General features: G+C 38.7%; 1 protein-coding gene across 9 annotated transcripts in view; it reads left to right on the forward strand.

The window, feature by feature from the left end:
* The first annotated feature begins 543 nt into the window (after window positions 1-543).
* The window catches only part of chd9 (chromodomain helicase DNA binding protein 9), an 88351-nt gene continuing 63312 nt past the window's right edge, over window positions 544-25582 (forward strand). For 4 of the 9 annotated variants that reach the window (XM_028015033.1, XM_028015035.1, XM_028015036.1 and 1 more), the window contains exon 1: window positions 8298-9395. In XM_028015033.1, the coding sequence (XP_027870834.1) occupies window positions 8415-9395 (981 nt within the window). In that variant the 5' untranslated portion in view covers window positions 8298-8414. Of the gene's footprint in view, window positions 834-7779; window positions 9396-20424; window positions 20476-20500; window positions 20610-25582 lie in introns of those variants that run through there. The other 5 variants (XM_028015031.1, XM_028015032.1, XM_028015037.1 and 2 more) reach the window with 5 other exon arrangements.

Consider the following 25582-nt stretch of genomic DNA (forward strand, 5'->3'; position numbering starts at 1 on the left):
TCCGATTAGATGAGCCTGACATGGAATTTGTGGAGGAAAGCTAACACTGGACAAAATCCTGGAGACATTCTCTCAACATGATAGCAGAATTATGCACTGGGTAGGCTTTTCTTTTATCATTTCATGTAAAGCACCTTTGCGGACCCTATTGAGGGAGGTCAGAAAACCTTTCAGATTTTTATCGTGTGATTTTGCTTCTGTTTCAAAATTAATATAAGTGATTGATCAAAGATCACACAAAAAAATCCAGCTGAAATATGTGAAAAACTTTCAGTGTGCTTTTTAAGATGTAGCATTTTTGACATCCATATTCATATACACTGCCGTGTGTTTATTGTCAACATTCATGTGAACACCACTAGAGGTCAGCATGTACCCACAGTGAGGATCGTGGGTTTCACTTCTGTCACGTTCGCATTTAGAAGCCACTCTGGTCCATGTGCGAAAGTAAAACCTCTCCGGATTGGCTGTGGCGTAGACGCGGCCATCTTATGCACTCTGTCAACACAGTGACTATCCAGCTGATAACATGATTTAATCAGCCGATCTCAGAGAGACAGCCGAGGGCGCACAGTCCGCCTAGGTACACATACCCAGGAAATCGGAGCTATATTTTACTTTAAACTGGGTTACTTTAGCAGATTGCAGCCTGTCCAATCACAGAGAGAGTCACTAATATGCAAATGCGCTGTTATCGCAGTCACGTCAGCAGCACCAGAGCCGCTGCGCCGTGGTCGCCAGCAGGAGTACAACTAACAACACAGCTCCAACTTCGCCCGATAACACTCTGCCAACACTGACGCCTGGAGTTGCGCTTTAGGGGTTACTTCCAGGTAAGAAATAACACCTGTTTTTCATTCTTGTGGCAGGCCGAATTTGGACTCGAACGGTTCTGTTTCATTCAGGCTCGGAGCTGTCAAATATCGGACAGTCAGTTGGTGAGGGTCGGCTCAGCTGTCTGATGACACACCGCCTATCTGAGCGTGTACCCTTCTGCTAGACACGACACCGTCGAGCAGCCGAAACTTAAAAGTTTCCCTTCAGACTAACTCGAATAAACAAGCCTCACTTAAAGAGTTTGTCCGGTAACCAAAAATACGCCTTTAAAGTAGTTCTTCTGTCTTGGTGGTTCTGGTGGTGGTCCTGAACTGACAGCGACCAACCGGGTTGAGTCAGAATGTGAACGTTATGTAAATGCAAGCAGGATTAAAACGTCGATAGTTTCTTAACAATTAAATGGAAACGAAAGTCGAACTAGTTATTATCTCGGGCACCATCACGGACGACCTCTCCATCCATCTTCGGCCTCCACCAGCACCTCCTCTCTCCCCCTCCTCCACCATGTCCTCCGTGGAAAAACGTCACGACACCTTTTGAATCCAAAGTGAAGGTTTGACCACGTGCGACGCCCCCCTCCGGACAGCTCGAGGCTGAGAGTTTACATTGTTTAAAGCCAATGTCCCACGTGCATCGCGTGTCCTTTTTGCTCGGTTGTGCTTTAAAAGTAGCGCAACACATTGCCGCTTCATTGGCTCATCAAACAGCGAGCTCGCAGGGGCTGGAGCCATTTCTGCAGGAATTTCAAATGGATGCTGCTCACCCCAGAGTGCAGGTCTGGTCTGTTTCGATGTAGCTGAAAATAAATAATTTTAAAGGAGGTTACCAAATGGGACTTGTTGCTACTTTTGCATAGGGGTACAACAGTTTCTATATTAAACCTTACTTTCTGGAGCAGCAGTTCTTCTGTTTATTTATTTATTTATTTTAAATGGCCAGCTCTACACACGTTAATCCCAGGATTATATTCCCAAAGTCGCAGTTTAAACGGATTGACTTGCGCAGAAGTTGCCATTGTAGTCCTTTAGGTTTATTTGCTGTTTCAGGGCCCAGCTTTTAAGGGGTCAAATTTCTGTTGATGTGCTGCACGAACTGCACTTGCGTGGACGTCATGATTATGAAGGAAACAGCTGGAAACCCACAAGGAGGAACAGAGTCTTGTGTCTGAAGCCAGCTGGGAGGCGTTTAATTCAGTAATGAGTGGACATATTAGTTTTAGTCTGTTGAGTACATGGGCAACATGACATTAGTGTGTTACATTGTTATTCTAGAGATTTACCTTTATTCGTTTGGCTGGGTTTAATGAAAACATTAACACTTTTAGGTACAGTTTGTGACATGCCATGATAATTTGTCCTATTCATTTTGCTGTTTTGTTTGTAATTATTAATTAGGAAAATACCCTCCCAGAATCTTCCTGGAGCAAAGACAACTGATCAGAGTTATACCTTACGAAAGTTTTCATGCCATTTGAAGGTTTCCCCCCTTTTTTTGTCAGACTAGAACCACACACCACTTCTTTGTAGGACTAACTTTAACTACGGCAGGTCTTTTGAGGTTTGTCTCCTGGCTTTGAACATATAAAAATAGATTTTTTGCCCATTATCTTCTCTCAAAATGGCTCAAACTCAGTTAAAATAAATTGACAGAAACAATTTGAATCTTGCCCCACAGTCTGACTGAGCCTTACCACATAAATATGGTTTGATTCAAACTAGGGCACAATGATACTAATGGCATATTTGATAATATTGGTGAATGTTGAGCTAACTAAAGTTTCTTTCCGATTTGGTTTCATAGCGAATGCTGAACTCCAGATAATCAGTTTTTCCAGTTCTTGTAAAATAAATTCTAATTTCAACTTATAATTGCCATTTCAACAAGATTTTACTGAAAAGTTGATTCTGGCTGAAATCTGCTGTTTTGACATTGAAACTTACTACTTGTAATTTAATGACTTTATAACCTCACCACCACTTTACCTTTTAAAACATATGCTGCTTTAAATGAGAAGCCTCATACATCAGCAGTAAAGAGCTTGAATGCATTCTCTTTAAAGATTTAGCTAACATTTATTGCAGACCTGGCAATATTTGGCAGTTCTTATGTAAATGTACTGTGAACAGTAATTTGGTTCACAAAACATTTGGTTTGATGTGCATCCCTGGTTAAAAATGGGATAATTATATAAAATCCACATTTTTGAGCTCTATCTCATGTTAAAATGTTGTTAGCTCATGAAAAACATACTTGGATTGTTGCTTTGATTCTTCATTCATGTTTCAGAAATCATTGAAGCTCCTGTGGCAGACACGGTTTTACGGTGACGTGCAGCATTAGTTTTCCACCAGTCATGACATTGGGCATATAAACAAAAAGGTCAGTTTCTGTCTGACCTTCTTCCACATGTTTTCAAACTGCAGGCTGGATTTTTGACAGCCTGGCAGTCCTGCCACATCAAAAAATGCTCTTAAAAATTCAGAGCTTGGCATATTGTTTTAGAAATCCTCCCAAACTTTATCCCTGAGATGTCTGCTTTGTTTCTTGACCTTCATGATGCTGTTTGTTCACTAATGTTATCTAACAAGCTTATGAAGCCTTCACTGAACAGCTGCATTTGTACAGAAAGTAAATTACACACAGGTGGAGTCTGTTCTACTAATTACATAACTACTCAAGACAGCTGGTTTCACTAAATTTAGTTGATGGTCTTCAGAGTAAAGCATAGCGTTCCTTTATTATGGCAATTGTCCACTATTGACTGCTTTATTATAGAACTCTATAATCGTAATGGTTCACAGTACATGCCAAAATGATAAAAAGGTCAAGAAGTATGAATACTTTTGCACGGTGCTGTGCCTTTTTCATATTTGCATTTTTTCCTTATTTCTCTCTCTATCTGTGTCTTTTTGATCAAATTGAATCTTCACAAGTGTATGAGATTGGGCAAATCTTCATACTAGATATTGTTTGATAAATCCATCTTAAGCTGTTTTCTCTCCCTCATGGACTTTTTTATTAGAATGTTATTGATGATGCTTGAAAGACTGACCAAAATATATTAAAAAAAAAAAAATCTGGAAATACTTTCCAATGTGGGATAATCTATTTTGCTAGTGCTAATTAACTTCTTTAGGGTTGCGGTCAAAAGGGCACACATATTGAATCTCTATTGATTGTTGTTTTGGGACAAACCCAGAAGTGTCATCACAAATGATCAATGCACATGAATCTTTTTTCCCGTCATTATTTAAGTATATTAGCAAAAGAAAATGAACCTTTAAGCTACTCACAGATGGCAAAACACTGAGGCAGTGGCTAGCTTGTGTCTGCTGTTTTTGAAAGTGAACAGCTCGAGACAAATCATAAAACCTTATCAAAATGTTACGGGGGACTTAGCATTTCATTCTTATTGTTATTCTGATCACAAACATACTTGGATTGTTGCTTTGTTGCTTTGCAAGATGAAAGTTGTGTGAAAATAAAATCTGAAGTACTGCCAAAACCAAACATGACTTCATGTTTGCTGCCAGTCTGTAGTCGAAGGTGAATGTGACGTTGAGCCTGTTTGTGTGACACTCTGCTTTGAAAGGAAGCATATTTATTTTAAGACTTACTCATGTCCCTAAATGTATATTTGGTTTCTACTCAGATCTAAAATGTTTTTTAAAACATCTGAGTGGACCACTAGACCTAAAGTACATTTATCTAACAAAGATAAAGTTAAGGTTAATGTTGACCATGCAAATTATTAAAATTTTTACATTTTGGGGATGTTTATTTTTTTTAATAAATGAAAAATGCTTTGTACATGATGAGCTACTGAGTGAAAAAAATTAGAGATTTGCAGTTTTTTTTAATTTATTTGAACAGGAAACAAACTTCCTAGAATGCAAGAACTACTTTCCATTAATCTAGTCAGGGGCATGCTCTCTAGCAGTAGGTCAAATTGAGTTCTGATTAATTATCCTGTGATATTGCAAAGACTGATTGCAGTTTTCTTTTAAAATTCTGATTTTATTTCAACCTTTTGACATGTCAATCCAGATTTATATCTATTCTCTATTTAACACTGTAGTTCAAATTTATACTGAAGGAGAAACATATTTTTTTTAGTGAAATATTTGCTTTTTAGTAAGTGTTAATTTACAAAAGCAATGTGGTACTTTGCTCTAATATTTCAGAGGAAATCTTTAAGTGCTTCAGCGTCACAGGACTGTGACATTTATCCAACCAATATCCGACTAAGTTTGTTCTTTATCTTCTTTAGAAAGCAGACTACATCTCCTTAATCCTTTGATCCCTAATCTCTTTCCATCCATGCTTTGAAATATAGAAATACATAATACAAAAAGGATAAAACTGTTGACAGTGTCTAGCATAGTAAGAAAAAGACTCAGCCTGAGATATCTGTGATGTTTTTTTAATCTGATTTTACAGCTAGATAACTATACATTTTAAAATGTTTATGTATAGTTTCATTCAAAGGTTTTACATATAGTCATTATAGAAATTGATTATCATTGATATTGGACTTTAATTTTAAATTTATACTGCTCTTTTTCTAAGTTACTTAAGTGTGCTACGTTTTTTTGTGGATTTTTTTTTCTCTTTGGTTCAAATGGAATTGAATTTATACATGACACTCAATAATATTTCTTTAAGCTTCCTTGCACCCCATTTACATTCATTTTGTCATTATTATTATGTTTTTGGCATAATCTTGGCCGAATACTTATGGTAAATTTTCAACTAAATTGATAGGTTTCCTGGCACACACCTAGCTTTGAAGCATAGTCTGCAAACTAGATTGGTGAACAATGCAAGTTTGGTTGAAGTAATTTTTTGTTGAACAACCCATTATATCCAAATTTATCCATCTAACCCAAAATGCCACTCTTGGATAAAACAATAATAATGATCAGAATATTGAAGACTAAGCCAGTAACCAGCAAGGATTGAAGCCCATTATAAACTGGTTAAGCGCTGGTGTTGGTGTCTACATGAAAGTGAGTTGTACATCAACATGGACAGAAAGGGTGTTGACCTTGAACGACTTGCCTGCTCCAAAACAAACACTTCACAAGTTTGTGCTAAATGCGTTCTGTATTAAGTTTTACAGTTAAGACAAGGCAAAGATTTAGATGTTTAGCCACAATAACAAGAAGTGTGCTTGGAGGACCCGAGGTGAGATTTTCAAACCTAACCACACTGAACTAACTGTAAAGCTTGTCGGTGGCACCAGCTTGGTGAGGCTTTGTTCTGCAACCAGTGGCACTACACGTGCATTGCAAAACATGAATGAAAAAATTAGAAGGAATACCTCCAAATTCTTCTTGGAGTAAAGAGTTCCAACAGGATGATGATCCCGAACACACTGACACTCCTTCTAAAATGGATAAAGAGCTTCTGAAATGTTCCACACCTTAATTCTGTTGACAAATTGTTGTCTATGCTTAATCCACAACCCAGTTTAAATAATGTCTACCATTACTGTTATTAGAGGTCAAATTTTCAGCCTGAAAAGCATATGGTTTCTTTAAAATCTGTTAAGGAACGTATCTCAAAATTTGTGGATATGTATGTAGGGTTGTTTTTGTTTTTTTTTTTTAAAAAATAACAATGCATTGTTTAACCCTGTAAAAAGAACGGTTAAAGTAAATCAATAAAAGCTAAAATTATTGACATTCATGTTCAGGATTAGTGTAAACCTCTAACTTGAACTGAACATTTTTGCATCTGTATCTTTTGAGCTGGTGACACACCACCTGTTTGATAACTGATAGTACAAAGAAAACCATTAGCAAACAGACCTACTCTTCCACAAAAACAAACAAAAAAATTACTTTCATTAACGATTTATGCCTTCTGTGCATCATGTATGTCTTTTTTCAATGAAGTACAAAAAAGGCCTGTCATTTTTAGAAGAAAGCTACCACTAATTTTGTAGCGTATTGTTTATATTTCCACCTGCTTCACACATCTAGAGACTGACATTTTTATTCCCTATTTTATTTGCAAAGTGGCTCAAAATCTGATTGTCAGTAGATCATCTACACCTATGAACACCTATGTTCAAGTTTTCTACATGTTCTCTATTAGACTTAGGTCTGGGCTTTGACTGGTCCATTCTAACAAATCAATATTTTGACGTATAAGTTTTCACTGCAGCTCTGGGTGTATTTGTATCCTCTGTGGTTGACCTGTTTTTGCTCCATCCACCTATCTCTCCTGTGTGTTCCTTGGTCTCCATGATGCTGTTTGTTGTTGTTCTCTAACAGACCTCTGAGGCCTTTACAGATCAACTGCGTGAAAAACGCTGAATGCAAATGCATTTCACACTTTCTAGGTTTTTATTGGTTAAAAAATAAATAAATTCTGTGTTGCTGTTGTAATATGACTAAAGGTTTTTTATGTTTAATGTGATTTAAACTTTTAATATATTTAAAGAAAAGCCATTCTTGAAGCGTCATGTTAAACATTTAAAGGGAATATGTCTGTGTTTGGGCTTCAGAGTGCAAGTCAGCATGTAATGACTGACCTGGGAAAGCTTCTGTCATCTTCCGCTGGTCTGTGGTTGCAGAGCACTTGCATGCATGTGCGTAGAGGGCCTCTTCAGCCTCTGCCCTTTGCTGCTGAAATTCTATCAGCTGTCTGCACCTCCCACACATTCTGCAGTAGCAGAGCAGGCAGCTTCAAGCCTTTCATAGGTGGGGGGTTGACGTGAGTGCATGTGTTTGTGTGTGCATATTGGTGTGTGTTTTTGTGAAAGGGGTGGGGGTACAGGAAGAGGCACCTGCTGGTGAATGGTTTACACCAGCTGCTTTGCTCCACATATGAAAAGAAGTGCTGATGGATTATTGACGTGAACCATCATTTTCAATAAATATTTATCAAAAAGAAATTGCTTCTTTTAAATATTATTTTTTGTCTTTTTGACAGGAATACCACATAATGGAGATGCTCTAACTGTGAAGACTGACTCACTGGGACCATCTTGGATCCAGAGGTGCCCTCTGATTTCAGTCATGGACTTTTTTGACGATCCCAACCTCTTTGTCGGGGGTTTGGATGGGCTAGATGAAGATGGTTTCCATTCAGCACCGTCGCTTGTGGATGACCTCAATCTCAGTGCTGGTTTTGAACCCCTTCAAGTGGAGGTACTTGGCCCAGGAAAGCATCAAGAAATGATGCCACCAGTCTCTTCCCAACAAGCTGTGCCCAGTTACAACCAGCCGATGGTTCATTATACTGGCGTTAAGGCAGAGAATCCCCTGGGGCAGGTATTTTCTGGTTCTCGAAACACAGGTTGTGACGTGGGTCCTGAGCAACATGGCCAGTACCACAGTGCCACCATTAGCCAAGTACCTCAACCCAACGGGCTGTACTGCAGTACTGGAAGCCCAATGTGGGGCAACCAAGACCAAAATGGGAACATGTTTCACCATGTATCTCAACAGCAGCAGCAGCAGCAACAACAACTTTGTCATCAGCAACTGCACAACCAGCAACTTCATGGCAGACAACATACTCAGCAGCAGCACCGTTCTGGTCATCAAGCTGAGCAGCAACAGAGAATGCGTCAACAGCTCCAACGACAGCACAGTCATCAGCAACAGCTGCTAAACCAGCATCAACAGATTACCACAGCGAGTGTTTGCCTGCAGCAACAGCAGCATCCCACATTCGCCTTTCTCCAGGGAGGTCAGTCCAGCAGCCAGCAGCAGATACACCATTCTCAGCATCAACTACCTGTAAGAGAATCCCAGTTTCATTCCAGGAGTCTTCCAGGTAAACCTTTTTTGGAACGTCAGAATGCCTCTTTGAGTGGGGCCTGCTTGCAAACACGTCAGCAGCAGGGGAGCTACCAGTTGGTCAGGGGAGGTCCGACCTTCTCCGGATCAGGACTCGAGGACTCTCACCTTTCATTCCCCATACATCCATCATCTGCAGTACACTCCTTGCCTGCATGCTCTGTCAATTCAGCTCATGCTTACCAAGCAGCAGAGTTCCCTGCCTACCCTGGAGAGCCAGAAATACCCAGTCTCAGTCAGCAGTCTTCATGTAGGCCCATCACTACTACACCAATTACTACTACAGTGCCTAGGCTGCCTGGGACAGCATGCCAGTTCCAGTCCACAGCACACGTGAGTCAGCTGCACTCTGGAACAACGGTTAGCCAGGCAGACGAGTGTCCCTTCAGAGCCTTACACTGTTCTGGAGAAACCCAGGCAGTCTGCAAATCATCAGAGCTGTTCGGCGAGTCAGTGAGTTGCTATCCAAGCATGACAAACCACCTACCCTCTGAGCAGCAGATCAGCTGCGGGGTTATTAACACTAATGGGTACCAAGCTTTTGGAGACAATATTATGCCATCAGAGGCGCAGGATGGAGACTTGGAAGCCCTGGATCCTCCTGACCTCCTGCCTGATCTGCTCCCCCAGCTGGAGGACGCTTTCAGGCAGCAGGACGAATCCAGCTGTTCTTGGTTTGATTCCAGTCAGAAGAAAGGGCACGAAAACAGGAAATCAACAGCTATCGAATGCAAAGAGGAGAAGGTAATATTTTAAATTTGTTTTTATGGAGCTGTCCGTAGCCGTTATGTAGTTCTCTCTGGCTAGATATGGCCAGGTATGAGATAAAGTTTTGATAACCTCTAATGAAATACCATGGGTTCAAAGTATTTCCACAAATTTAAAACAAAAATGTGTAACAATCTTATCTTTTATTTTAAACATCAAAGCAACACTTAGTCTTATTGCTGCCAACATAATGTATATAACAGAACATGACACATTTATTTTGATTTTGATACGCATATTTCAGCACAAGTCAAAATTTTCTGCAATTTTTAGTTGTTGTGTTCATGGTTTTTGTTGACAGTATTGTCCGTTATAGTTTTTTTTCTTTTTGAGAAATATAGCATAGCAAGAAGATATTAACTAGTTTGTCAGGTGATCTGCTCAGCAAATTGGCCTGCAGGCAGCTGCTCGATACGCATGTCAAATTTATTAAAAGTTATCAGTGTAACAAAACCCATTCATTTACGCTTAGCCACTGTTTAGGCAGCAGTCCTCCTAATCAACAAAGTGGCAAAAGTCAAAAGTAACAATTCTGTTTTGACAGGAAGTAATCTTCAGCAGAAGCCCACTCAGAGTTAGCAGCTAAAAGAAGACATAAAGGATGAAAAAAAAACATAACAATGGTCCAAGAGTACTTTTTAGGGCTGTTGTAAGCGAATATTTTAGTAATCGAGTAATCTATTGATTATCCTTGTGATTAATTGAGTAATCAGATAAAAAAATATAAAATAAAACATTGGTAAATCTAACATAACAGCAGTATTACTATCGCATATCAATGTCAGTCCAATTTTTCACATTTGAGCTAACAATAACTTTTCTGTAGGTTCGAAAATTAACCTGACTCACTTTCCAGGTTAACCTGAAGAAAAGTTATACAAAAATCTGAAATTATATTCGATTTAATAATAAACAGGCAGGCTCACAAATATGCTTATAAAAAATGTCTATACTCCAGCTTTTGGTTTAAGTATTCATCTTCAGTGAGTTTAACAGATTAACTCTGACCTTGCCCAAACATTTATAGCTTTTGTGTCCACATTAGCGACGGGATTTGACACCTTTATTCGTCACACACAGAAACATCTACCAGCTACGTGCCGCCACGATGAGCCCCAGCACTCATTTGTTGAGACCGGGATGATATAAAATACATTTTCCAGTTCGTGACAAAAACCTGGATATTATCATCAATCAATAAAATCTTCCCAAGCCGAACTTGAAAACTGGACGTTATGCTGCTAACACTTAGCTTTCGTCAACAACTCAGGCGGAAGTGAGATTGCTGGGTAACGTAAGTAATAACCCGGCCGGAACACGGTGCGCTAAATAATAAAACATAACTTGACAACGTTTCGAGGCAGATAAATTTTCCTCAAGGAATTTTAATAGTCGAGGAACTCAAATCACTGGAGGAATCATTTCGGCTCTAGTACTTTCTGTAGGAAGAAAGCAGTAACAAGATTAGTGGACTTGCCTGGAGAAGAAAAGTGGTTAAACAGAGAATTGCTTGGATAGTAGTAAGCAGGCTAACAAAAAAGTAAACTGCAGAAATCCTACATTTTCAAGGAGCCATATTTTTGGTTTTACTAGGGAAAAGTATTGAAGCTTTCTTTCAGCCAGCTGACCAGCAATTTGTAGCAACAGGTTGGGGAGCATGGCAGTTCTCTTGTCTTTCTGGTACTTTCAATGACTGTAAGAGGACATTAAACCCTTAGGCTGACCGAACACTGCAGAGGTTGACATCTGGATTATCACCAACTGGCCCAATCATATTTTCACTGCCCTTTAACCTATTTCCTCAACTTACATGTATGTACAGTTAATTAACATTGCAGATGTATTGGCTTAAGATAATTTTTTTTTAAAAATATTGTGTTTCATGGCACAGATACCAGTCATTTGTGTAATGTTTAACTATCTGAGGTAGAACGTGTGCCTCTCTGCTTGGAAACCTGCAATCAGTGGTGCAGTGGGGGAAGGTGGATATTAGGCGGTTCCTACAGCAGTTTGAAAGGCTTTCAACATGATAATGGTCAGTCTAGCCTGGCCTGTCTATCTGCCCTGTGCGCCGACAGCAGGTCAGGCCTGATTAGGCTAAGAGTGGCAGGAGTGTCTTCAGGACTTAGCTGTAAGCATACTTAGGGCTATATCAAGATGTGGGTCAGGGCAAGCCAGAGGCACTTGCACACAGCCTTGCTGGAGTGTGGGGGTGGTTGCACGCTGTTGTGGTTGCTGCCACAGTTTCTACGAGTGCGTGTGCATGTGAGTGCAAGCAGTAGGGAAAGAGCTTGCTGTAGGAGAGTGGTTAGCACTTGAGAGACGCGGGGGAGGGGGAAGGTTTGGAGATGGAGAGGGCAGCAGCTCATGGAAAAAGGAGAGAGCTTAGGAAAGAACGGATGGGAAAGAGATGGGGAGGAAGAGCATGAGAGAGAGCGAGAGACAGAGAGAGAGAGAACACAAGTGGAGGGGGAGGTGGAGAGAATGCATTAGCCGGCTGTAACAGGCTTCAGGCGGTTCTTGGACCTCAGTTGGCTGGTAACTTAGCAGCATCCATGCAGCTTCCCAGCCCCAGAGTGACACATGACCAGCAGCACATGCGGCAGGCATTTCATGTTCCTGTACAAATGCCAATAGGACACCTAAACTGCAACATGTGGTCCTGTTTTAATAACTTGTTTTAGTTCTTGTATTGAAACAATAAAAAGAAAAATTAACCATCGGAAGGTTAAGCCGAGTCACTAATTCAAATCAGAAAGTCGAAAAAATCCGATATTATGCAAATAGTATATATATATATATATATATATATATATATATATTTCCTGACGCTTTCAACATACTAAAACGAATGACCACGTTGCTGACTTAAGCATGCCTTCTCTGCTTCAGTTAAACTCCCCACAATCCTGTGCTGCAGCACTGTCATTGTCACATGATCAAACAAATACTGCTCCCCCTTAAGAAAAAAAAATTACATCAATAATAAAATAAATATTGGTCGATTATATCCCTAATTTTAAAGATTTATTTCTGTACATTATAGTTTACTTCTGATGAAAACCCCAAATTTAGTATTTCAGCAAATGAGAATAATTCCTAAGACCAGTGAAAATGTGGATCTTTGATACAGAAATGTGGGCATACTGAAAAGTATCCATTATAATGTATACACTCCGTACTTGATCGGTGTTTTTTTTGCATGACTTGCTGTATCAATAGCCTCTTTCACAAAACACCTCAAGGTGTTTCACCCGTGATTTGGCAAGTGGCCTCGTGTCACGTGACCTGTATAAGGGCAGGCCGGATTCATGGATTTGAGGGTATGATGCATTTATGACGCATCTTGTGCACTCCCATAATGGGGCTTAAACCAGGTATTAGTATGTTTAGCAGCATGAGCATCCCCATAAAGCTTGCCAGCAGAGGGAAGAATAAAGCTCTCTAAAATGTCATTGTAGACTCTGGCTGCTCTGACTTTGGACTTGATAATATTGTGAATCAACACCAGCAGGTTCACAATAAACCTCAAGAAACTTAGATTCTGTGCCCCTCCACTGGTTCTTTAGACTCCAGGACCTTAATTTACTTATGAAACATTTTCCTTCATGTAAAGACGATCTTAGACCAGGGTCTGCAACCCTAGCACTTGAGATCTACCGTCCTGCAGATTTTAGATGCAATGTAGACTCAACACACTAGAATCAAATGAATGGCTCTTTATCAGGCCTTTGCTAAACTTGATGGCTGAAGAGTTAATGCAATCATTTTATTCAGCTGTGTTAGAGTGGGGATGCATCTAAAACTTGCAGGACAATAGGTCATGCCATTGAGTGACAGTCGAGTCCTTTTTCTCTGGCAAGGTGCTTCTGATGATATTACTGGTTCATGAGTGGCTTAGCTAGAACAATGTGACAGTTGTTGCCCATTTCATTGGGATATTTGTGTTTGGAGGCTCTTTCCCTGTTATTTCTGTTGCTTGTGCATTTTTTTCTACCACTTAGCTTTCCATTAAGCATGCTTGGTACTTCTGGACAATCATGTCAGCAGCCTTTCCCATGATTTTGTAGGACATAACATTGCTATAACATTTATGCATTAAAAATTCTTATTTTATTAATCTTATGTAATATAAAAACTTTCTGAAAAATGCTACTTTGGGTTTTCATCGGCTGTGAGCCATAATCATTACAATTACTAGAAATGAGTACTTGCTATGTATTGCAAATTTTTTGCTCAGGTCCCTTTTGGAAATGAGATCTAGATCTCAACGGGGTTTACCTGATTAAATAAAGGAATATATATATATATATATATATATATATATATATATATATATATATATATATATATACTTGCAATATGGGTGGAAACCATTAAGTTATTGAAATAACCAACTAATTTAGCAATTGATTAATTTTTAACTGAAGTATACAAACTGATTAACAGGCAATTTGCTGAAAATCAACATATTCAAAAGAGTATTTATGCTAAAACTGCAAAAAATACATTCTACATTAACAATAAAAACATGTTTGTCTGTAATGTTTCACCCAAAACTCAAATATTTTAATGAATTTCTAATATTGTATAAAAAAGTATTAAATCGGTAATAAAAAACCTATAGAATGTGCCAGTTGTAATAGAAAAAAGGATTACAAAAAAGTTGTTAGTTGCAGCCATACTTGCAATATACTTATGAGTGTATGTTTGAGTGTGTATGCTTGTGTAGTGAATCTGTGCAGTTGAAGTTTCATTTTTGAACTGACTTTGAAAATTTATTACAAATTCAATGTTATTGTAATTGAACACACCCTCTTAGATGTATTTAAATATAGACTTTTGAGCACAGATGTGTTCGTTTTTACTTTCTCTTCTCTTACATTCTTTGTGTAGTAATTACGTATGTGACTACAAGGTTGCAGGACCTGCTTGAGTGACTAATTTTTGATCTCTAAACAAGGTCTGTTTCCTGGCAGCAGACCTGCCATGTGCCGCTGCTTCTGAAACCAGATCTGTGGCCCTGAGCCAAAACACAAGTGGTGTTTTGAGTACCCTGACTCTTCCTCAGCAGGTGACAACAAAACTTATGGTCTTCCTTTACCGGCGCTCATCCTCACTGCCCATTGACTCATCTGCAGAGGTCCTTGATTAAAACAGGGCCTTGAAGCACAGCCATATGCAAGGGCCTCCTCCCTGTCTGTGTCAACATCCAAGCCTGTGTTGATGCTTACAGGCTGACTGTGCTATTCAAGTGCACTGATGTGTGAAGAGCCTTCTGATGGCGTGTTTGCTGAACAGGCAGGGCATCAGGGGAAAGCGGCCCACTCTCCTCTCCCCCGCAGTGAATGTGACTAATTAGGGTTTCCAGTGACTGTAATGGTCAGCTGCAGATGTGATCAGCAACCAAGGCTCAACACTGATTGAGTGGCCCAGGTTTCTGTGTTGTACAGTTAATTTGAGTATAACAGGTTAGTCTGTAGTAGCTGGTTATTAGTTTGACTCCCATGATAACAGCTAGGGCCTTGAAGCTTGCCTGAAGCAGTGAAGCGATACTCTGCTGGGCCGGGTCCTGGTTTGTGGTGCTTATGTTCACGTCCTGTCAGTCACAAATCTGACACTGTTGTGTGTCTTTTCAGGAACTCAGACAGGAAGACTGGTGTCTTTGCAAATTCTGCACATGTGAAATAGGTAGACAAGCTGATATTGAAATTTCATATACTGTAGGGTTGCTTGTGATTTGTCATGTAGTGTAAAAAAAAATCAATCACTTTCTTTTATTTTTAGGGTTTTAATTACTTGTTTTAAACAATCTGGTATCAACATTCTTTGAATGAAATACATAGCTGAATGTTCATCTGAAAATCATAGCCTGTTTTCCTATAAACTTTGTCTTTCTTTAAATATCATGAACAAAATGCTAAGATGTGCACTTTTAAGTACAAAATATAGGGATTACGTGTTAGCCTGTTGCAATAAGCAATTAATCAGTTAATTGCATGATAATAAATTAAAAATGAGCTTGATAATTTCTATTCTCATTATTTTTTGAAAGGGAAATCTGGTCTACATATCTCATAATTTATTTTTAATGCTTTTGGTTGTATGTGGTTTTTATTTCATTTATATTGTTTTTATTTGCTGGGTTTTGTTTTGGATATTTAAAATATATTTCAGTTACAACATAGAGTGTTATGTACTTAAGGTTTATTAGTCTTTTAGGAGAACTTGCATTATTGTACCACTATCACTATATTACTTGAAAATTGTCCCAAAACTGTTATCATTTATCACAGGAATCTTTAGGACAATTTATCCACTAATAAAATGTATCCTGACAGACCTAATAATGTGCCACTTTCTGTATTACAAAAACAGATGACATTATGCATTTATTGTGTTCAGAATATTTGGCATGAGTTGAATTTTTAATGACGTAAAAATACTAATTTCAGTCATGATTGCAATTCTGTTTTTACACCTTTTTTAAATTTAATATTTGACACTTTAATATAGCAACAAAATATTCCTTACCAATTGTATTTATTAACCATATGTGTTGTTAATTAGTTTGAGAGTTTGACTCACAATTAAATGTGACAGGGTTTGTTTTTACTGTCAGCTCATCATTAACCCCTGGGGGTTGTCGACTCGGATCCTAATGCAGCACTTGTGTTGCTGTGTTAGTGAAACATTACAATGCACTTTTTGTCACCTAAAGTGAAGTTTTCCCGCACTTATGTCACGATTCTTAAAAAATGTTCCCAAGCTGTAAGGCAGGACCACCTGTAGAGGATGCCCTGTCCAGTTACAAGCGTGTATTATTAAATAGCTGCTGTTCAGACTTGTGTGGGTGCTGATGCCTCCTGCTGTGACAGCACATTGCAGATCTCCTGACTGGAGGCCTTGGAGTGTGCCTGCAACCACTGCAGGACACAGGAGGCTGCAGCACCTCCTCTCGCACAGAAGGAATGTGCTGCCCTGTGGGATTTCTGCAGCAAGGGGCTTGCAGTATTGGGGAAATTGCCAAAATTGTTAAAATAGTCCCTTTAATTCCAGTGTCCTAGCAGAGTGGGCATTGAGAGGTTCTGCGGTTTTATATTTGTGCAAAATAGACTAAAAGCAAAACCATAGAAATGGTCCTTTAGTTTTCCACATCTTTTCTGTAATATTTCCACAGAGGCAAATTTGTCCTTCTTGTGAAGGAAAAGTTGAGTATCCTACTTTCAGCCAACTAACTGGAAATGCACAACAAGAGCGCAGGGAGTAGGTAATACTGCATTACTCTATGCTTTGTCTAGACAGAGAAACTCTGTTTATTCTTATGCTTTTTCTGGTATCTCATTAAAATGATTTTGAAGTGCAGGAATCTTATGATGAAAAATTGCAGCTGACTAAAAACCACAACCTGTTAAAACTTTTGTATAAATACTAAATTACTTGATTTAAAAAATGTATGTATCAAATTCAATCTAACAATGAATAAATGCTTCAGAAAATCATCCCTGTTATGATCAATATAGTAGAATATCTCAGAAATAATTGGTTCAAATTACAAAAAAATAATGTTATGCATCTTTGTTTGAATTTTTTTTTTTTTTGCAAAACCATATTACAAATGTATGCTATTTTTACACAGGTTTGTCATACTGTGACAATTTGTTGCAAAACGAAAAAAAATGGTGAAAGAAAGACGTAGACCTTAAATTTTTTTCTGTTGCCTTGCAGAACAATGACTGACATCTCCATTAGGCTTTTTGTTTATGGTCGGACAACTGATCCTTTTTTTGGTTCAGTATTGTTTTATTATTATTTCCTTTATTTAATCAGGTAAACACCATTGAGATCTAGATCTCATTTTCAAGAGGAACCTGGGCAAAAGTCTGCAATATACACAGCAACCTGGTTACAAAATAAAACTAATTGATACATATGCACAAGTGTAAAACAGTAGAAAACGATTTAAAAGCAGTGACACTGTTTAATAGAATCTCATTGCCTCTTTTTAAGAACCCCTAGAAATAAATCCAATGAAATCAGTTCTGACATCCTGAGTTCAGACTGGAGCTGATTCCAGGCTGTAGGATCCATCACACTAAATGCTTGCTTCCCCTTTTCACTGCGAACATGTGGAAAATGCAAAAGAAAAATGTTATTAGAGCATAAAGAATGGGAAATAACAGATTTTTGTAAGAGAGAGCTTAAGTATACTGGAGCCAAGCCGAGTAGAGATTTATAAATCAGGATCATAAAGTGATTGTTTCTCCGTACGCTTAAAGGATGCCATTCAGCTTTTGCTTACGTGTAAGACGTCTGCTACTGGTCACAAACCTTAAAGCACAATGATACACAGTATTCAGTGATCTAAGGCATTTGGTCAAAGCATTCATACATAAAACATCTCCATAATCCAGAAGTGACAGGAATGTTGCTGCTACCAATTTACTTCTAGCTTTGAGGGAGAAACAAAGATCCATTTCGATAATAAAACCCAATCTTCATTTTCAATGTTCGTAACAAATTTGCTATGTGATTTTTAAAAGTATGTTTTGTCTTTATTAATGTATGTGTTGTATAACATGTGTCTGAATTGTCTCAGCTAAATATGGGTGCAAATTAAACTAGGCCCCAAAGGCTAGATAGAAACTGGTTTTAGTGATTTTTAGGACATCAGCTGGGCATTTAAAACATTAAAATGGGAGTTTTTCTTGTTACTTGTCCAATCAACTCTGAGAGAATCCTGAACATTGAGAGCACTGCTGTCTGTGTCTTGCTTGGCCCCCAATTGCTGCTCTACTTTACAAGATCTTAATGTGACACACTGCCTTCAAAGAACAAAATCTTTTATTACTGCAAGTCAGTAAATCTAGTTTAAATCTTAAACCAGTTCTTCACAGCAAAAGTCTATCTTTAAAAATAAGTTAAATTAACATGCTATGACCAATTAATCAAACCCAAAATCAAAAGTTAAGAATTTTTACTTTAAATATTTGAAACATTGTTGTCCATCAACTGTAACAGACCAGAGGCATAACTAGCAGCAAACGGTACACCTGCTCTGTCAGCACCGCCAGTCACTTGAACCGCATTCCCATGCGACTCTGGCAGCTCTTCATTCCCACTATTTAGTTTTTCTTCATCTTTTTTGTGTGGACAGATTGGTAGACGCCTACCTTTGAACTGATGCTGGAGGAGTTGCTTTGAGTACATCACTGCATCTGTCCATGTACGCTTGCTAAAATGCTACATGCTTGTATTTTTAGTTTGTGGAGGTGTTGGAATACTTGGCTTTACCCTAAATATCTCAGCAGAATAAGATAACTACATAAATGAACTGGATCTGCTTTTTTTGCAGAAAAACTGCACTTGATTATACAAACAGATTACGCTTGATGGTAAAGATCTTTGGTGGAAACATGCAAACTACCTGAGGCTCATCTTAATTCACTACAATATCATCAAAACCTTATTTTTAATAAGAGTAATTAAACTAAACAAATTTGCCACACAGATTGATGTATTTTATCCATTTACTTCTGTTCATTTTGAAATGACTTTCAGATAACAAGGCCCAATATTCAGTTGATTAGAAAATTAGATTACCAAAGATAATTAAGTAACATACATATATTTGAAATACAAATGTATAATTACACACATTATACCCATCTAGTATATTGCTGTGTGAACACAGAAACTCATTGCTAAATAAGTTGGCTGTTCATTGAATGCTGTATTTCAGCATGTTAATGGAAAGTCGAGTGGAAGGAAAAAAGGAATACAAGCAACAGCAGCACTGCAACCCAGAACATATGCAGAACTGCTACATTCTTTGTGCTAAGCCAGTACTGAACCAGATCTGACATTAGAAACTGGACCGTTGTTCCAAAGTCGTCTTTTCAGGTAAAAGTAGATTTTGAATTTCATTTGGAAATTAAAATAAATGCTTTAAACATGTCACTCTTTAGTCTTATTAACCTGTAAAAATATCAGTCATATTTTTTAATTCAGTTACTGACTTTAGCTTTTCAGTGATATTTCAGTTAACTGTGTATTGCATTAAGAGCAGCTGTGATCATTGTGGATAAAAGCAGCTCCTGAACTGAAACCTAGTTACTGAAACGTCGCTGTTGTCTCCTTGTTGAGTAAGGTGTCGTCCATTTGATGTCATTTTAGCCTTAAGACCTTTTGTTCTGCTGCCGATCTCCATTGTTTCACACATTGATGTGTGTTACAGTCACTGTTGCTTTAACAAAGAGCTCTATTGTTTTTTTTTTCTTGCACTGCTGCTGGGTTGTACGGTTAGTACTTTTCATCACAGCAAAGGCTTCAAATGTAAGAATGCCAGCGGCTGCTGTGCTGAGCAAAATAGAAAAGAGATGGAAGTGGCGACTGGTGGACACTGATGGATACTGATGGCCTGGGCTGCTGTAGCCACTAGAGGCCCCCTGGCAGTGACAGTGAGCAGGTGCCTCATCACTGCCTGTCTGCATCGCTTCCTTAGATTTATTTGACTGGGTATTAGTTGCTTTCCCCTCTCCTTTTTTTGTGTTGACCAGTAAAATTAAAAATAAAAGTAACACCATGCTTGGGAAGGTTGGGAGTTTATTTCTTTGAACTAATTTTGATATGTGGCAGGGTTGCTTTTTTTCTTTTTTAATATGCTGGAAGCTTCTGCAAGTCCTGACACACCAGCAAACCAGACTGGGAGGGTAATGCCATAATCAGCCCTGAAACTTGACACTAAGCATCAACCCTGGCTCTCACCCCAACACCCTCATGGGCTGCACACCAGCACAGGAACATTCTGCACACTCACACTCCTGGGAAATCTGCTGTTTCTGTGGCCACATGGTGGTGAGCTGACGTATTCACACACTTTCTCTCTGCTCACCTCCCCCTACATCCCCAGATCCCTCCCTCTTAGTCTGTCTCTCTCTCTTTCTCTCTCTCTCGCTCTCTGAAGCAGTCTGTAGGTTTTATCTGGCCTGATCGTCCTGTCTGTCTGGAAACCTGCCAGATGAGGGCGGAGGCGGGGGATAACGAAGGGTCAGAGGTAAACAGGAAGTCATGAGGGTTTTGCTTTGGGCGGAAGGGGAGGGCTCAGAGCGTGAGGGGAGGAGGAAGTTGTACTTGGAGAGAGTGTATCGGGAGCATGTGGGAACGCTGCCAGCCCCAACTTTACAGTAGGTCTGAATTTAAACCGAGTCTTTCTGCTGCTTTACTTCCCTTTCTGCTCTCTTTTTGCCACCTTATGTAGAGATCAAGTGTCTTTGAATCATTTGTTTTTCAGAGTTAAGTGGTCGGGGTTTGTTTGTACTGTAAATAAGCGTGGAAGCGTTGCCTGAGTTTGTGTGCGACTGGAATGTGATACTTGTGACATGAAGCAAGCTCCATGAACTCGAGTTAACCTCTCACTGGCAGACGCTAAAGCTGAACCACAGCAGCGCCTCTGATTATACCACGGCTTGATTTGAACAAGACAGGAGGAGAAAAACTTGTAGATTAGCTCTGAGTTACGAGCAGTAGACTAAACTAGAAACACAAAGGTTTAATGACCTCTTTGTCCTTGTGTTTTTACCCGACACAGTGGGTGAAGAGTGTTAATGGGAGTGCCTGTGAAAACCTTTCAAACACACTCTTGGATTAATTTCAGCAGACGTTAAACTTGATGAACTGTGGTTCTCCATGTGAACTTCTGTTCCAGTTCATGTCTTTCTGTTGTTTAAGTAAATGTTAAGTACATTAAACACAGAAGTAGTACGGCAACTCGCTAGTTACTGATTTGTTAGTTCAGCAAACAGGTTTTGTGTCAGTAGGAAGTCATAAGCTTGTTGCCATGGATGCATCTGTATGTGAAGGCTTTGTTTGTTGAGAGTTGTGGTTGTAGTAAAACATTCAATTTTAGCTGACATGGCAAATAAATTGCTCAATTTCTGTCTACTTGATTGAAGAAAGTTGCACACTCTGTCAGAATTGCCAACCTGGTTGTTTTACATAAATTTCATAATTCAGTTTTAGTGGGCTGAAGCGATTCAAATCACATGGTTACAAGAAATCTGTCAACTTGATCTACTCGAGTACCATTAAACCACAGACAGGAGAGTAGATGCAGAAATGGTTAAGAAGCTCCATTTTGCAAATTAAAGAAATCCACAATTTACATCTAACTAGTTATTTGAAAATAGGTTTTATGCCAAACAATTATACTTACAATTTAATAACGTTGAGACATAAACTGAATCATATCTGTTATTTTTTTAGACACCCATTGCTTTTTAAATGAGTCAAGATGACATAAACACAAAAGTAAAGATATTTTCCTCAGTTGAGGTGCATCAGTCAGAAAAGAGCAATAACTCAGAGTTTTATTTCTGATCATTGAGACTGCTTGTAGCTTTTGCTTAGAGAACCAAAATATTAGTGATGTCTCCTGTTTGTCCCAGTGAAGAAGAGGAGGAAGAACCATGTGTTGGAGTTACAAACATACAGCTCAGAATATGCAGAAAGACTCTCATGACTTAAACTTGTCTTTGAGTCAAATTATTATTTTTCCAAGGACATATTTTTGGATTTTTACATCCGTGCTGCCTATGAAACGCCTGGAGATGTCAGAACCTTGTGACCGTAAACAAAAGCTTTTATCTTAAGACCAAATTAATAAGGCTTTTTTATAAGAAGGAAATGCCTGGGAAAACTTTCTGCTCCATACATAATAAGTTGAACTGACATGTTCTGACAAGCTGGCTTTATAATTGGGATTATTGTTGGACCAAAAGGTGAACCCGAGTCTTTGTCTGAAGTCTTTTCATATTTCATCTTTCTAAAAACTGTGTCCTGTTTTAAATGCATAATGCTGTCAACTCTATAAGTTTTTTGTGGAGATGAAGTTTACAATTTGACTACTCGTAGCTTCTTTCTACAAAGTTTTGATACTTCAGAATGAGCTGTCGATTTCTGCAGCTCCTCCAGAACACGATAGGCCGGGCTTAGGTAGACATCCATGTCTTGGTGGTTTTGGATTTGTGTCACTTTTTGTCATGACGCTGTTTGTTCACTGATGTTTTCTAACACAGCAGACCCTCGGTCTTTTTAGAGTATCAGAGTACAGGGGTTAGAAAGCAAACACACAATACCTTTTTTCAAATGTAATTTATAATACTGTACATTTAGAAACTATGGATGTTCTCCTTCCTCTTCACATTTAGGCATTGCTTTATGTTAGGTCTGTCACATAAACTCAAATAAATACTTTGAGGGTTGTGGTTGCAATGAGACAAAATATGAAAATGTTCAGTGGTTACAAATACAGAAGCAAGGCACTGTACTGTTTGAACAGCAAGTTGGCTGTATTCAAAACAACATCGCTGTTTTAAGGATTATGCAAAATTAATGTTTTATTATGCTCATCTGGAAAGGAAAATAAATGGTTGTTTCTCTATTATCTTATCCTTTTTAAAGTGAGGACATTTATCTGAATTTTTCATATATTTTTAATAAAAAGAGTTTGGCCAGTTTTTACATTAGTAAAACACACAGAGTATCATTAACTTACTTAGCTGTAGAGTTTAAAAGTCTTTTTTTTAATTTAATTATTTTATAAATTTTATCATTTTTCTGAAATTGTTTTTAGATTTTGTTTTAACCTTATTTTTGAAGACCTCAGACAACTCTTTTTATTTTAGCATGATGTTCACCCTGACTTTAAAAATCAGGTGCTCACCAAGCTAAATATCAGGTTTAAACAGGACTTACTTCAGAATGCTGAGTAATGAATACATGTAGGGGAGTCTTTATGAAGAGCAGCAATTTTTACTCCTTGCCAAGAAGCAGAAACCAACACAAGACAAAAGAAATCCTCACTTCATCACATCCTGAAGGCTGGAGGTTGACTAAGCAGGGAACCACCGTGTCCTGCCTGTGCACTGTTATGATTTCGCCACCGTGTTTGTTCCCTTGCAAGCAGGCATTGGCCCTTTTCTCTCCTTGCACCGATTCAATAATGAAGGAGTTGTAAAGGTCTGGCAGTAAGCCCCTTACTTCCCTCGCACTTCATCCCTCACTCATGTCTCTACTTCCCTCTCTCTCTCCTCCGTCTGGCGCTCTCTAGTGCATCCTGAGGGACCTCCTCTCAGCTCCACTCTTCAGTTTGCTCCGACCTTCCCGTTAATGAATAGCATCATCCAGCCTGCCTGTTTTGCACAGTTCAGTTTTGCTTCAGTGCCTGGCGTGTGACCTGCTGTGCCATCTTTGATTCAGAGAGCAGCACATCATTACTCTCAACAACCACAGTTTTAGGAGGAGACTTGGGGGGGGGGGGGGGGGGGGGGGGGGTTGCGGTTAAATTGTGCTTGTAGCCCATCATGTAAAGTCCACAAAAAACATTTGCTGGTTTGAAAGGCAGAACAAGTTTGTTTCTTACATTTGCAGTAGATGAATCACAAAACACCAGCAAAATCTTTAGTTCTTCAAAGGCTGCAAATACTTTTAAAATCGCTGCATTTATAGGAAAAAGTTAGGGATGGAGACTTGTATGTAAATACTAGTCAATGCAGATGTAACACAGCTGAAAATATCAGACGCTGCTACAAATTTGTCTCTGGTTGTCTTTGGTTGAGAGAGAGTTGAATTGGTTCCTGAACCACCACAGAGTACCAAACATTATCAGAGATTTTCTTTCATGACAAAATGTTTTTGCCAACAGCTGATAATTGCGCAGCGTGCAGGGAGCTTTAGGCTATTAGAAGCTGGCCAATTCAGGTTATTAAACCAGGTACTGCCAATCAGAGCAGGTGCCAAGTCCTGCTGCAAAGTGAAATTAGCATCCAAGGACAACTTGGGGAAGCATAATGTGCTCTAAAAGAGGACTGCGATGACTTTGGACTTCAAAAAACAGACACATACTGACAGATGACATGACTTTCCAAATCCTCACTAGCTGTAGAAATCTACACTGGATCTCAAGAAAATTGGATTCAGTGCCTCCATACTCTTTGGTGACTTTTAAAGAACTGACTGAGTCTCTGTGTTTCTTTTGAATGGACTCTGCTTCATTGTTAAAGGTGTGGTTGTCCCTGTTGCTTTTGCATCTTTTTCTACCACATTTTTTCCTTCCACCCAGCTTTCCAATAATTATTTTGTACACAGCACTCTCTACAGTCAGCTTCTTATGACTTATCCTACTTGTATTTATCCCATAATTGTGTGGGCCACAACATTCCTATAATAAAACATTTGTGTTTAGAAATCCATTTTATTGATCACGTTTGATATTCAAGCCATTGAAAATACAGTTGCAATTTATCCCTTTGTGTGTAATGAATCTATTTGATTGCCATTATTTTAAATAAATTACTGAGATAAATTTACTTTCGATGATATTGTATTTCAAAACATCTTGATATTGGCAGTGAATTCACGTTTTAACTTAACCAAAAAATGCTAAATGATGATGATGATGATGGGAAGGGAGTTTATTTATAGTGAAACTTGCCTTTCCCGCTGGCTTTACTAAACAGGAAGAAGATGTAAAAACAGTGTGAGAGAGGATGAAGTCCATTTTATGATAAATTCAGGTTTTTCATTTACCAAAAGCCCTTCTTTCAGATTTAACTTTGTGCTTCTTCTTGGGTAAAACTGACAGAAAACATCAAAATTTATTGCTTGATGGCTGAACATCAGTGGGATTTAAGAGAGAATTTACATCTTAGATTCTCTCTTAAATCTAACTTATGCTCATTAGTGCACACACCCTTAAAATATCTTAAATCATGCTGAGCAGCTGCCCTCTAAGCTGACACTTGAAGAGGGAATGAAGAAGAGCAAATGCCCTAGTTAGAATAACTGCCTTCTCCTCTTAGTCATAGAGCTTGATTGATGCCAAGTCAGGCCTTGGCTGTTCTCTAAATGGTTTTGTTTCACTGTGTGGGGTCTTTATGCATTAGTTTCTCAAGAAAACTGGATTTCAGTCCATCCATTCACCTATTTTGCAGGGAGCATTTTTAAAGACTGCCATTGCAAATGGTGAGCACCAGTGATGCTGTGATGGGAACAAGTTGTAACAATGAACATAAAAGAGCTCAAAGACTGGCTGTTATTGGTATGCTGTGCACTTTAGAGTCGTACAACTCTCTCTTTTTTGTCTTTCTCATACCACATAAAAT

The sequence above is a fragment of the Xiphophorus couchianus genome, chromosome 4 (assembly GCF_001444195.1).
Source record: "Xiphophorus couchianus chromosome 4, X_couchianus-1.0, whole genome shotgun sequence".
NCBI lineage: Eukaryota > Metazoa > Chordata > Actinopteri > Cyprinodontiformes > Poeciliidae > Xiphophorus > Xiphophorus couchianus.